Below are 14,806 nucleotides of genomic sequence, written 5' to 3'. Positions count from 1 at the left end.
ACATATTTGATAACTGAAATTACTTTCGAATATTATTCTATCAATATTACTTTCTACTAGTAACTCTAAAATCATTTTAAATAAAATTCAATATAAAATATAAATATAAATAAATTTAATTTTTGTTAAAAATATTTAATAAAAATATTTGCAAAACATTTATATAAAATTTAAATTTCATTTGAAAATAAAATTAAAAAAGAATTATAACTTAATTGACAAAATAAAAGTATATGGAGTAAATTTAGATTAAGACAATGATATCATTATAATGGTAACATATATGACATTGTTGCTACTTCATCACAATATTGATGTCACGTTATACAAAATATTCTTTTATAAAAAACTAAAAATTATATTAAAAAAAACTAAAAATTATGAATTGATATGTAATACATTTTTAATTGTGTTAATGCATTATTAACAAAAAAACCTTATTAGATAAAAATTTTCAAAATAGGAATCGTGCATAAATAAGAATGATTTAAATTCTTTTTATAAAAGTAAAGAAATAAAATTATTTTACCATAAGTTTATAAAAGAAAATAACAACAAAGCGTTGTATTTTTTAACTTTGTAACTAGAATAACAGAACTAATCTCTAATCCTTGCATGTTCTACAAGAGTTTTTTATATTATTATCTTTTTAGTTTTATTTTTTTATTTTTTATTTTCATTATTACTACTTCTATTTTAATTACTTTTATTTTTTATTTTTTAGTACGATATTTCATATAAATGTATATTAAATAATATTAAAATTTTAAATTTAAAAGTGAAATTTAAAAAAATCAATTAATACAAATTTATGTTAAAGGGGTGTAGAGTGATTTTCTTAAAAGAAAATTATTAAAGTTAAAATAAAATTTTCTTAAAAATTTGGAGGTAGAAGTTAAGATGTTAGAGAGGATGAAAGACATAAATTTTGGAATAAAAAAAGTAGTATGGAGGTGGAGGGAGCAACTCTCAGATAAGGAGAGAGAAAGACTTAGCTGTTGATGGAGAGGTTGGAGAAAGATCCAAAAGCAGCAGTGGTTTCTGCATTATGCTGGGTTAAAGTACAAGCCCATCACTGTTTTAAAACCCAACACAAACGAGTAATAGGTAAATGTTGCTCCTTAAGTTTATCAAAAAAATATAAAGATTAAAAGTTTTTTTTTCTTTTTCTAAAAACAAATGAAATTAATTCTAGTGATGTTTTTATTTCTTTTACCACCTATTAATTGTAATTTATGCATGTTAATATGTATTGCACTATTCATCATGCTTATAAGCTATCTTTTTTCTTTCTTAATCATTTAAAATCTTTACACTTATAAATGATTTATTGTAATTAAATATAATTGATTTTTTTAATATAATTAATTATTATAAGAAATTTAATCCATTATTTTGAATGATAAAAAATGATCTAAAAATTATTTCAAACACAAGTTATACACTTGTTTGGTTATCACCCAAATAATCCATTCTGCTTGGATTTTTAGATTCCACAACTACAAAAAATAATCAATTAGTTATTTTATATTGATTATTTTTAGATCTCTTATCAATTAAAGATAAATTACTGGAATATATAAATAAGAGGTATTCCTCACCTTAAGATGAGTTAAATTTGAAGTCACTTTTTTAACATTAAACCAAAATTATATATAGCACTCCATACATTCACACTCTTAGAACTAAAAGTAAAAGTCACATGACATTTTTAAATATTAATATTTTAATTGAAGCTATTTAAGAAGTGAGCGTCAATTATCTAAGTTAAAAATGTCCTAATAAAAAAAGTTATGTACAACAGGACACTTTATAAATTTGATAAATAATGTTTCAGTGTAAACCAAAAATAATTGTCTTTTCCAAACTAACTTTTAGAATATATATTAATTTTAGCATTAAAATTTACAAAATTATTAAATCTAAAATCAGAGTAAATTGTTATATAAGTAAAACTGTTAAAATGGATCATTTGATTCAGTTCCGTCTAATTCTCCATATTTTCCATCCAAATTAATTTACTCATTAGAAAATTCAAGAAATTTGAATCCAATAGTTCATATACTTTTACTTTTTGTGTTGATTGATTAAAATTCTTAAAAAGGATAGTACAGTTATATTTGTTAAACCAGCAAGTAAACAATTTTTTTTCAAATCTTATGAAATATAATTTTCACATTGAAATTGCCTAAGATAAATCACAGTTGGTAATATAAAGCCGCAAACCTCTAACTGTGTCCTTTTTAATCCAAAGGACGACAAAGTTTTCAATTAAATGTTAAAGAAGATTCTGATTAAGCAATAGAATATGGTTTTGGACACAGGTTATTGCAATTACTAGAGATTTTTGGCAGAACTAAAAGGTGATTAGGACCTAGCCAAGGTACTGATATCAGAAGGGTAAGCATCTAATGTAGATTGAGCGTTGTAAGCTCTCCTACCAATGATAGTATTGGCAGCCTCACTTGGATTGTATGCATCAAAATACAACACCTCGTTCCTGTTAGAGCATGGTTGTTGAAGTGACTGACATGTAACTCTACCACTGTTCCTTCCTACCCTACAGCACCCAGCATTTACCACTCTGAAACCTGAAAATTCAACAACACCACTTGTGCTAAATTTTAGTCCCAACAAAAATACCAAATGTTCTGGGCAGAAGATAATTACCAAAGCTTGATGGGTTACTTATTATGTCTTGAAAGATACCATAAACGTTTATATAGGTGAATTTTGCATTCGGCAACTGGGTGTTGAGTTGATCAACCATAGATCTCACTCTGCTGTTGAATAATTGAATTGGAGAATTCAATGTTTCCACACATGTTATACCATCTGGGCTGTTTTGTGCCAATGCATAAGGGCTGCAACCTATTGGAGAAACCCCAAATAACACCATTTTCCTTGCCCCGTAGTTGTACAGAACCTGAATCAAAAACACAACAATCAAGCTTTTAATTTGTGAACCTACTTTGAGCTTCCTTCTTACCTGCACAACTTTGTACCACAATCATTTATTTTTGTTGTTTATTTTTATCAGACTTAATGAAAATGTACTAACCCTGAGGAATTGAGCATATTGTTGAATAAGAAGATCAGCAAATCGATCTGGTGGGTATAGAGTGCTGGTGCGATAGAGTTGAGTCAAAAAATAGTTGTTAAGGTAATCTTCACTACCAATTCCAATTGAATAAATGCACCTTTTCAGATAAACCTCAGTTCTGTTGGCATCTCTCAGTAAATTTAACATATAGGACACTGTCCTTATGTGGTTTTGCACCTGCCCTCTAAAACTGGTACGGCCTCCCTACAAAGTTGAACACAAATCAACAACTATACAAAAAATAAACACCATATGGCTTCCAAATTGATGAAGAAAAGAACAACAAAATAAGTACTACCAGGTGCTGCCCAGTTTCGTCAATAATTCCGGCACCTGCAGAAGCATAATTGACTCCAGAAAATATGTTTCTATCATTGGCTCTTGAAAATGGAGCTATGTAGCTGCTCAACCCCAATCTTTCAGCTGTCAGAATTCATGAGAAAGTTAGACAACATTTCATATGTTTACATGCATATATATCAACTCTTAAGTTTGTTAATAAATCAGCCTTTTTGTAAAATATATATATCTGAATCAGTTCCTTTTTGTTTCTGCTGTCTCTTCCTTCGTTGCTTCCCTTCTACTTCTTAGGGTGCCTCTATGTCAAGAACTATGCCAGAATTAGACTCTTTAATTGCACATTCTCTTCAGCCTAACAAAAGAGCATGTGCTTGGTTGGTATTGGAGGGTTAGGCAGACACCCAAAGAGGAATGACTCAAAGGGCAATCAATATGCTCACTTTTTTCAAAACTTTAAGCAATTGATTATACTTTAAGTTCAAATCATATATAAGTATAGTAATAACTTCAATGATACAAAGATAAAAAAATATATAGATAAATTATATTTTGACTAAATTGTATAATTTTGATTTTCTGAAAATAAATTCAAGATATAATATGCTAATATTCTCCTAATAAAAACAAATTCTCATCAAAATTGAATAATTTAATTATCATGAGCAATTAGTACAGGGAGATACAAGTTAAACTATGAATGACTACGAAACGGTAAAGGACGTGTTTATCTTCTCATTCTCATCATTAAAGAAAAAATTATTCTCATTCTTATACCCATATTCAAATTGAATAAATCTTTTATGTCATCTCCATCTTACTAGTAATATATATATATATATATATATATATATATATATATATATATATATATATATCAATAATCTAAATTTTTTGTATAGGAATAAAAAGATACTGGGTACTAAGAAGGATATGAAAACGGAATGGAAAAAATATGTAAATATTCATCCACGATTTCATACCCAATAAAAAATATTATGTATTGCCTCTATTCATACCAATATTTAGTCAATACAATAATTTTCTGACAAATCAAAGACTAGTTTAAATAATATCTATAATAACAATTTATTTGTCATTTCTAATATGTTTTAAAAGCTTATGAATCATGTGTTGAAGTCTATGATAACGTTAATGGTTGAGAAATCATGACCATGACAGAAAACTCAAACAATAATTTTTAAAATTTTATTGAGAAATTCATGAGAGACCATACATACAAATCATGTAAAAAACAGAGGGTTCAAAATAGAATAAAATACAATATTATAAGACAATAAATTAGGAAAATAGCTAATATTAAACGGTGTTATTACTTACGTAAAATCACTCTTAAAAATGATATTATAAAAAATTATTATATAACATGTTAATTATTTTATTCTCTAAATGAAAATCTTTCTGTGATCCCGTAATTTATACATATATTTTGCTCAAATAACTTGCAAATTTTTGTATGTTAATTAAAAATATGAATGAGTTTTAACAACTTAGTTGCTTTGGTCACATGTAAAAATTAGATTATCTTAAATAACCAATTGTATAAACAATTAATTTTTGCTAGCTAATCAAATTGACTATAATTAAAATTAATTCTAGAAAAAAATTCAGAAAATTGATTTTGTGTAGATCGATGTAAAAGAAAATGAAGTTTTACATAAGAAAAGCATCTCTAAAGTTAAAAATAAAAATCATAAGAAATCACAAATAATTTTATAGTTTTATTGTTCATTTAGTATTTTTTTAATTAAATTTTTAATAACATTTTTAATTTTACATAATGCCCCTTCCCTCCTAATTAATAATAATATCATTAACAAATAAATATTAAAAAGTTTAATTTCTGCGTAAAAGTGTATTGCCAGAGCATAACGGAGATTTACATATCTAACGGCGTTGATTTTTACATTCGGAGGGACTATATTGTTATACTTTTAAAAGTTTTGGATCTTGATTAAATTTTGATTAACATGCGAGCTAAATTGAATGAAAATAAAAGTAGTAAGACCAAAATGGTAGTTAAATCTTCCAGAAACAATATATTAATTTCCAGTTTATATCCCAAAACTTTTAAATTATTTCATGAACAACTTGTTTTTCATAAAAAGTAAAATAAAATACTAGTTTATGAATAAAATATAAAAGAAGTAATTATATTTTAGGAAGAGAGGATAAATTAAGAAACTGACCTATTATATCAACAACAGTTTTGCCATTGGAAAACCTTCCAGTTGGGCCAGAAGTGAAGTCCATCCCATAAGGCAGATAATCGGCCCTAGCATATGACCAGAGGTTGTTGTTGTTCCCACTATCTGCCAATGAGTCCCCAAAAATAAAGTAGCATGGAACTTGTTGTGCACCTCCTCTCACACTCCACAAACCCACACCCACAATTACCATCACCACTATATTCATTTTCCCTTCACCACTCAACTAATCTACCAACTTAACAACAACAATTTTTATCATCACATTTCTAATCTCATCAAACTATATATAGTACAACCAACGCAAAAAACCAATTACCATTCCTATATTTCTTTTTATCACCATTAACTTCCTCCCTACTTATGTCAAATTCAATAAGCAGTATTAAACCCACATTAGCCTTGTACCACTTTACTTATACCTACTTTAAAATAATTAAAACTGTTAAATATACTTAAAATTCATCTTCTCAAACTTAAAAATATAATCAATATAATACTTCTAACCCAATTGTATTAATATCTTTTTATGTATTAAATGATGTTTCAAATTAGTGTTTGAGATATTTACACTGTTTAATTCATTTTAACTTAAATGTTAATCTGAAATACCGTTTAACACAAAAAATATTGCACAATTAAGTTAAAAGAATTATATTCATTTATTTTTTTTAAGTTAAAAGACCCAAAATTTAAGACAAAAATAAATTTAAATTTTTAGTTTAGAAACTAAAAACATATTAACCTTAATTAAAATTTAGTAATTAATTACTTTTAAATTTTGTGTCTATATGCTATTCAACACTAAAGTAAAAAGAATATGGAGATTCTCCAGACATGAAACTGTATATTTAAAGATACTTTAAGATGATAAAGAATAATTTTGTGTTAAATTGGAATGGAGAAATCCTAAAAATATTTTAAGATGCATGTATTGTTTTAAGGGACAGCGTTTACTTTTTTTTTGTTCTCTGTTTAGTGTTCTACAGAAAGTGGAAAGTGGGGTACCAAACAAGTTTGAATTTTGGAATGTGAAATTAAAGTTTGGAGGTAGCAGGAGCGACAGGGAATTTGAAACTAAAAGTTGACAAGATCAGATGAATCCTATGCACTTAGGGCAACTTCATCACGCCATGTCGTTATCCTCTATTTACTCACAATAACTATTTTTCTTTCTTTAATTCTGAATCTATTCATTCTTTCAATTTCCTACTAATCTTTTAAATATTTTTACTCCGTATATATGGAGATCTATTAATTAAAAAATACTTTCAATAATCCAAAACGGAATACTTCAACTCAATATAATTATGTTTTAAAATTTATGCATTGACAAAATTTGAGACCTCTTTCTTTTTTCTTGTTGTTTGAATAATAGTCTTTTTCAAGTTGTTCGAGAGAAGGTGTGTTTACGCAAATATTTTAGTGCTCAAGTTAGTTACAAAATAAATAAGATGGTAAAAATATAATAATGAATTTTGCATACATTCAGAATGTCCCAAATATATTCTTTTAGTCAATTTTTACACGTATATTGAGAGAGTGAACTCTACCATGTTTAATATTTAATCAGTTATTTTTCAATGCGATTAACTAAATAAAACCTTATCAAAATGTATTAGAGATATTGAAATAAATACCTTGTCAATATTATGTTATCTAGGATTCAGAAATGTGTTACTAAGATTTGTTTCTTATAGTATGAGAGTCTTAAAAAATCATTTATTTTCTCGACGTAGATAAATTGTATCATTCAATTTTGTTAATAAGTATTCAACTATAATAGTTTTAAATATTTAATGTTTTTATTCTATGTCTAAAATAACTTTACAATAAATAAAAAGTTCTACTTTGTTCTTTAAATTTGCTTTTCTTGACTGTTATTTATCAACAAAACATTAATTAGCAAAAGAGACATAGCTGGACACTGTATTTCTTGCATTTGAAGTAGTTAAGGTAAAATGAAAAGAATGGTATTTTGAATGAAAAAAGAAACATTTATCAAAATTATTACAAAAATATTTTATAGTTAGTTTCTTTAACAAGTAAAAGTGTTTTGTAAATAAAATTAATTATATAGTAGTTCATGCCTGGAGATGGTCGGTCCATGCCTTGGTGGAAGTAGCCATCTTTTCATAAATGCTACTTTATACTAAACTTTAATTATTTTGGCTGTGCCATTCACTAACAAACTTGGATTTTCAGAATTAATAAATGAATAAACTTACATTATTGTATACGATCATTCTAATAATGTTTACTTTGAACATTTCTAATTACGTACGTATGGTTGAGTTGTTTAACTCGTTCTAGTGTAAGCTCAATTACATTCACATTTAATATTTAAGAATTTTAACAAGTATCTTTCCAATAAATAACAAGTATCTTTCCAATAAATAACAAGTATCCACATGTATATGGTGTTAATGTAGCTATGTTTAGAATGAGAGAAGAAAGAGTAACTAGGTATAACTAAGGGCAACAATTGTATAGGTACCACGTAATTGTCAACTAGAATTGTTTAGTTTGACAAGGCTTGAAGCTTCTTTTCATTAGTAGACAACTCAGTTAATTTATTATATTAGGTACCAAATTTGACCATTTTGCAGTTTGTGAATGATGATGATGTGTTTCTTTAAGTGACTGTGATTTATGTTAACCCCTTCCTATACCTAATATTAGTAGCTTTTATCACAACTATGTTGTAACAAATTGATTCTACCTTTTAACATCTCTTATTCTTTTTTATATATGATTTTAATAAATATTTACAGGTAATGACATTCTTATAGGAAAAAAAAGTAATAATGTTTACATACATACCATTACAATTCTAAAAGACTTGTTGAGTTATTTGAGTATGTGATAATTATTATGTCATGACAGGTCTTTGATGAGAGATTCATGAAAGAGATATGGTGATAATAGTTATAAGAATGAGTATCAACACAAAAAATTAATATTATCTTTAAAAAAATTTAAGAAAATAAATTTATAAATCTTATTCCTTTTATATTAAAAATTATTTCATTTTTATACAACACGAGACTTTAAGTATTTTTTTTTTCAAACTAAAAAATAGATGTGTTTACTATTTTGTAATAAAGTTAGAGAAAACAACTATAATATACTATAAACATGAAAAAAGAAGTTCATATTTCATTTAAACATTTTTCTTTGAAATAAGAACATTTGAAAAAAAAACTGGATGAATCAATTATATTTTTACATAGATTATATTTTAATATAAACAATTATTTTTCTAATATATGTTTTATATTAAAATAAATAAAACTAAAATAATAAATAAAATAAAATAAATTTTATGTTTTAATATATCCCAGATTCTTTATAACTCCTTCTAAAAATAAACTAAGAAATGTCTACAAGTGATCAGTCATAAAAATACAAGGACACATAGTGTGGAAGAAATTCAAGATGGTGCACTTGATTCAAGTGGGAAAAAAAAGTCCAACCTATAAATGACTTAATAATGCATTAACTATGGACTTGCAGCTTAATTTTTGTCATGCTAATTAAAAATATTGTTAAGTTTATTCAGTTATCTTCTTCCCTAAAAACAGCATTTCTTAAACAGTTTTCAATCATATTTATAAAAAAACAGTGATTGGATTTTCTTTTATTTAGATCTGAGTTTAAAAAAGTATTTCATTTTGATTGTTAAAGCAAAGATTAATGTTAGTGTTGCTGAATTTGCCACAAATTGTTGTATTAGTAGTTGGGGGTTGACAATGAAGTGGACTCTCTGTCTTCGGATCGGGCTTCAGATACCGTATATGTATGCTAAAGAAGGCTGTTTCTTCTTTCACTTCCACTTCCAAAAATTTTGGGCTCAAATATAAGAAATTTTTCTTTGCCTCGGAGGAAGTATGAGGTAGGAATTTATTTTATTTACTTTAACCAGAAATTTTGACGATTATGATATTTATTTTCACACTGAATACTTTATTTTATTTTGATAATTATCTTGTTCTGTTCGCATGCAAACTTGGAAGTTTGGAAATTCTGGAATGAGTGACATTTAAACGTAAAGGTCATTCATTTGGGTTCAGATAAATGAAAACAAAGCTGCAGATTCTGCTGTGAGCTTACTAAAATTTTACCTTAAGAGAAATTATGGTATTTTTTTTAAAAGTTGTTTCAATTGAATAAAATCCATAACCAAGCTTCTGTAAAACAAACTTTATAGAAACACTTCATATTTACAATGTCCTCATTCCATCGTTGTAACAGTAAATTTAACTGTAAATTCCTGCTGAAATCTTATATCCTAAGAAAAACAGAGTGAAAGCAAAAATTGAAATTGAATTTTGGTCACTTATAAGTTCAGCAGTTACATAATCCTTAAAAATTCTCGATGATCCAAATTCCCAACTATAGATCAGAGTCTTTACCACCAACAGGAAAGAATTGCAACAACAAATCTTTGACAACCTGAACCAAAGCCTTTAAATCATTGTTACTTAATTCAAGACAATCCCTGATTAATCCTCCTTCCACCACCTCTTTCTGAAACGTCTCCCCCATTTCCCTCATCACTCCCTGCCATTCAACATGCTCAAATTCATCACTAACGTAATAACCACATATAACAAGGTTGTATAATAGCATACAGCTACGTTTAGTTATAAAATTGAAAACATTAAATTTCTTTTCTGTGTTCTGATCCTATAATATCCTTCATTTTAAGTTACAAGTTTAGTTGGTAGCAATTTCTCATTGTTGGAGAGAAAAACTTAGCTATTTTATACTGTGAGACACTGTTTTTTAATGCTAACGAGAAGGAACAAAACCTAGACAAACATACATTTTTTTTTTCATATATAAACTAAAATAAAAACAAGAATAAACATACATGAGGATTAAAACGTGCCATTTTTTTTACATATATGAACTAAAAGAGGTCAAATAAATAATTGATTAAATTAATTAATTGTGTCAATAGTTCTATTTCCTTCATAGTCTTTTTCTCATAAAACATTCCAGAATTTGTATACAACGTTAATTTCTTTATTTACTTTTATTAAATATTATAAATGTGTCTTTTATAATAAAAAGTTAATTTTAAAAGTTATTAACAATTACAGTAAATTTGATATATTAATATTTAAAAGTCAAATATAACAAACTAAGTTAATTTTTATTGATATGTATAATTATATTATAAGAAGTTTCATTAAAGACATAAGAAAAATTTATTAAGTCAGAAGTCACTTATACATTAACGACTTTAGGAAGCAAATTAAAACATGCTCATGTTTTTGTAGAAGAAAATTTGTATACATTTTGAATTTGTAAAAGGTTTAAAAAAAAAAGTTGATTTTAGAAACTATTGAAATATTCCTATAGTAACAATTGTCATATAAGTATTATTTAAATAATTTAATTTTTGTTTCAAATGCACTTTTAGAATTATTAAAAAATGTAAATATAAAAACAAGCGTTTTACGTACCGACTGGCGAAACGCTTTGAGGAGCTTGCTGGAAAGCGACTTTGAGACGGTGAGGAGACTCTGGTAATTTCGCGAAATCCAAGCTGACCTTTCCGCGACCGATTCCAAACGAGTCAACTCAGTCAAGCCCCTCAGCAACTCGTTCATGTCCGAAACGACGCCGTAAATATCCGTGAAGGACAAGTCCGTCCACGACCACGTCCAGAGGAGTTTGGCGAAGCCGAAGACGGTTCCACGGTCGAGGCTGTTGGCGATGGCCCGAGCTCGGTCGGCGCCAACAACGTCGCCTCGCGAGGCCCGGAGGTTGGCAACGCCGATGAGAAGGGAATGCGAAAGGGAGAAGAGGTCTCGGTAACGGAAGTAAGAGGAGAAAGATATGGATTGAGAAGGAAATGGTGCGGTTGCGAAGAGAATGAAAACGACGAAGAAGACCGTGATCGAGTTTGATCGTACGGTTGCCATTGGATTTGGAGTAAAGAAAAAATCATAGAATTGTGAAAAAAATTATAAATAAAATTCACTCTTTATATTAGATGTAAGCGGTGAGACCTGGCTTAGGAAGTGGTACTCTTTATCGGGTCGGGTCGGGTCATTAAATTCTTAAGTTGGAAGTAATAAGTAAAATAAAATCTCAACTTGTTGTAACTAATGTCATTTTTTTATATTACTCTTTCTTTGATTATATTATTCTTTAATCCTTTCTTCATCTTTTTTGATGAGCAATTAATTGTGATGCTTCTTAGTATTTTGGTTAGTGCAGAAATTGAATAATTTATGATGTTAATATTGGGGGTTAAAACACCTGTACTGAAGAAGAACAGCCTAAGACATACCAATGTAACAATGACTAGGAGTACCATAACAACAAAAGTAAAAATATTGGAGAACTAAAGCTGCAAGCTTTATAGAAGGTAGTATTGTCTCCTGGAAATTAAATAAACAAAATGCAGGGGAAGATCTATGAGGCTCTACACTAATCTATCTCAGTCGAAATTCAGCACTTGCTGTGTTAACTTTGTTGGGACAAAGCCAGATATCGTGCCTCACTGCTCTGCTTGCATTCCATTACAGGACAACACTTGTCAAGGTAAACAGCACTCTTTTCCATTGTTCTGACACATACTATGAACATATTCTAGTTTAAATTTCAATTTTGTTATCGTTAATGTTCTGAAAGTTAGAAGACAATTTATTAAGAATCAGTTATTAGATACATAAATACAAAATGAACCGAAGTTCATTTTGGGACCTTGTTTAATGTTTTCTGTTTTAGGTCTTTATTGTTTTCTGTTCATCAGAGCACTATATATAGAGCTCTGTTTTCAGTTTTGTGTTTTTTTATGTTCTGTTTTACAATCAATGAGAAGTATAACACTTTGATACACAGAAAGAAATGGTAATCAAGAAAGGATATGTTTTACTTACTTGTCTCTTTCTCCTGATCATCTTTTTCTCCTGCACCACTTCCATCTGAGGCCTCCAAGGCTGCCGGACCACCGTGGGATCGCCACTCTCTGAGACGGAACTCTCTGGAAGCTCTCCGTTCTCTCTCCTGATTGTGAAGAAGCTCTAGCCACGTCTGCATTAGCCATTCATCTGATGGCTTTAATCCTGCCATGGGCCGCCCAATATTGGGCTTCATCACAGTGCACATCACTTTGGGCTTCAGTTTAATATGGTACCAGAGCAGGTCTTGGACCTGTTCTGCCACTGATTCCGCTGCACTTTCTTCTTCTTCTTGATCTTTCTTTGGTTCTTTGAAATTTTCTTGCTAACTATGGAAAAACTGGACCAGACCAATAACCCAGTCAGCCCCTACTACTTACACCCAGGGGAGAACCCAGGCACCTCCCTCATATCTCAGGTCTTGAATGAAACCAACTATACTTCTTGGAGTAGAAACATGAGAAGGGCTCTCTTATCCAAGAACAAACTAAAATTCATAGATGGAGGCATCACAAGACCCGAAAGAAGTGACAGTTTGTTTGATTCTTGGGAAAGAAACAACATGATGGTGCTATCTTGGATCATTAAAACCCTATCACCCCAAATAGCTGAGAGTGTGATATACGTGGAGAATGCACAAGAATTGTGGGAAGAATTGAAGGAAAGATTTTCTAAAGGAGATCACTTCAAATTCTCAGATTTACTCCAAGAAATTCACTCCATCAAGCAAGGTGAAAGGAGTGTGACCCAGTATTTTACAGATTTGAAAATCTTGTGGGAAGAACTTGAATTTCTAAGACCTATTCCCATTTGCAGTTGCAAAATTCCATGCAAATGTGATCTGTCCAGAGCATCACAGAAATACAGGGACATGGAGCATGTCATATGTTTCCTAAAGGGCCTAAGTGAATGCTATGATACTGTTAAAACCCAGATATTGCTTATGGAGCCTCTACCCAACATTAATCGTGTGTTTTCCCTCATCATACAGCAAGAAAGACAAGGGAAAAATGATTCTAATCAGAATGACAGCAAGGTTCTTGCTAGTACCACTGAAAAGCAAAATCAATGGAAGAACAATCAAGGTTGGAAGACTTATGGACGTGGAAATCCTCCCAGAAATCAAGGAAGAGGGAGAGGGAGAAACCCCAACTATGGAAAACAGTGTTCCTACTGTCATAAGATGAATCACACCATTGATGAGTGTTACTCCAAGCATGGATACCCACCTTGGTACAAAAAGAATGACAACAGTAGTGAAAACAGCACTGGACAGAGTGAATGGGGGGCAGCTAATGTCTGTTCAACATCTACTGGAGTGCAGACAAGCCAGCAAAATGTCACTCAAAATTCTTTCACTCATGAACAGATGCAAAAGATACTGCAAATGCTGGAGAAAGTTGACACCCCATCTCACAGCATCAGTCAAATCCAGAAAGGCAACACAGAAAATGCACCAGGTATATTTTCATGGATCATAGACACAGGGGCAACAGATCATGTAACCCATGATAAAAACCAGTTTACAACTTTCTATAAAATCAATCCTATATCAGTGAAACTACCCAATAGTTCTACTGTCACTGCTCACTATGCTGGAACCATACATTTCTCTAAAGAATTTGTGATTTTTAATGTTTTATATATACCAGAATTCACCTTTAATCTCATATCTGTTCAAAGTCTTACTAGGGATATAAACTGTACACTAACTTTCTCTTCTAAGATGTGTGAAATTCAGGACAACTCAACATTGAAGATGATTGGGTATGCTAGCGTGTGCAAGGGACTCTACCATTTACAATCGTTTGGAAGGAATTTAGCTCCTAGTTTTGCTTTTTCGTATGAACATGACAATGTAAATATTTGGCACTTTAGGCTTGGTCATCCTGGACATACAACTCTTGATAAGATGTGTAAAGTTTTCCCTTATATTCAAACTGCTAGTGATAATGACACTTGTGATATTTGTCACTTTGCCAAACAGCACAAATTGCCTTTTCCTAAAAGCACTTCTTTATCTGATGACTGTTTTGACATGATTCACTGTGACATTTGGGGTCCCATATCTACCCCCTCTGTACATGGTCATAGATATTTTTTTAACTGTTGTTGATGACTACAGTAGGCATACTTGGATTTTTCTTATGCATAATAAGGGCCAAACTAGAGAGCTGCTGCAGAGCTTTATTGCTAAGGTTAAGACACAACATAATAAGGCTATTAAAGTGATAAGAACCGATAATGGACCTGAATTT

The 14,806-nt window shown here is 29.6% G+C and overlaps 3 protein-coding genes across 4 annotated transcripts; 1 reads left to right on the top strand and 2 right to left on the bottom strand.

The window, feature by feature from the left end:
- Positions 1-2,138: 2,138 nt before the first annotated feature.
- Positions 2,139-5,850, bottom strand: LOC108340893 (GDSL esterase/lipase At1g29670). The gene is made up of 5 exons (XM_017578458.2): positions 5,611-5,850; positions 3,402-3,526; positions 3,062-3,307; positions 2,671-2,926; positions 2,139-2,591 (listed from the first exon to the last, which is right to left on the bottom strand). Exons 1-5 carry the CDS (start codon positions 5,834-5,836, stop codon positions 2,368-2,370), a joined length of 1,077 nt encoding a protein of 358 aa, XP_017433947.1. The 5' UTR covers positions 5,837-5,850; the 3' UTR covers positions 2,139-2,367.
- Positions 5,851-9,934: 4,084 nt separating this feature from the next.
- Positions 9,935-11,593, bottom strand: LOC108342484 (uncharacterized). The gene is made up of 2 exons (XM_017580267.2): positions 11,103-11,593; positions 9,935-10,191 (listed from the first exon to the last, which is right to left on the bottom strand). The coding sequence occupies exons 1-2, from the start codon at positions 11,562-11,564 to the stop codon at positions 10,024-10,026; spliced, it is 630 nt and encodes a 209-aa protein (XP_017435756.1). The 5' UTR covers positions 11,565-11,593; the 3' UTR covers positions 9,935-10,023.
- Positions 11,590-14,555, top strand: LOC128197453 (uncharacterized). Of its 2 annotated transcripts, none has more exons than XR_008250059.1 (2): positions 11,590-12,189; positions 14,290-14,555. XR_008250059.1 is itself a non-coding variant. In XM_052879407.1 (2 exons), exons 1-2 carry the CDS (start codon positions 12,880-12,882, stop codon positions 14,322-14,324), a joined length of 1,164 nt encoding a protein of 387 aa, XP_052735367.1. In that variant the 5' UTR covers positions 12,301-12,879; the 3' UTR covers positions 14,325-14,555. The 2 variants fall into 2 exon arrangements, 1 of the variants encoding a protein (XP_052735367.1); XM_052879407.1 differs by lacking the exon at positions 11,590-12,189 and adding an exon at positions 12,301-14,008.
- The last annotated feature ends 251 nt before the right edge of the window (positions 14,556-14,806 follow it).

Source organism: Vigna angularis, chromosome 6, assembly GCF_016808095.1.
Source record: "Vigna angularis cultivar LongXiaoDou No.4 chromosome 6, ASM1680809v1, whole genome shotgun sequence".
Classification (NCBI taxonomy): Eukaryota; Viridiplantae; Streptophyta; class Magnoliopsida; order Fabales; family Fabaceae; genus Vigna; species Vigna angularis.
The sequence above is the reverse complement of the archived record's forward strand: the minus strand, read 5'-3'. Positions and strand labels throughout refer to the sequence as shown.

Excerpts from the sequence above, each read along its gene's own strand:
- LOC108340893 (XM_017578458.2), bottom strand. The coding sequence starts at position 5,836 with ATGAATATAGTGGTGATGGTAATTGTGGGTGTGGGTTTGTGGAGTGTG. Across the intron at positions 2,927-3,061 it reads AATATGCTCAATTCCTCAGG|GTTCTGTACAACTACGGGGC; the intron begins GTTAGTACATTT and ends TTTTTGATTCAG. Across the intron at positions 2,592-2,670 it reads AAGTAACCCATCAAGCTTTG|GTTTCAGAGTGGTAAATGCT; the intron begins GTAATTATCTTC and ends TTGAATTTTCAG.
- LOC108342484 (XM_017580267.2), bottom strand. The coding sequence starts at position 11,564 with ATGGCAACCGTACGATCAAACTCGATCACGGTCTTCTTCGTCGTTTTC. Across the intron at positions 10,192-11,102 it reads TCAAAGCGTTTCGCCAGTCG|GGAGTGATGAGGGAAATGGG; the intron begins GTACGTAAAACG and ends GTTGAATGGCAG.
- LOC128197453 (XM_052879407.1), top strand. The coding sequence starts at position 12,880 with ATGGAAAAACTGGACCAGACCAATAACCCAGTCAGCCCCTACTACTTA. Across the intron at positions 14,009-14,289 it reads CAACACAGAAAATGCACCAG|GACAACTCAACATTGAAGAT; the intron begins GTATATTTTCAT and ends TGTGAAATTCAG.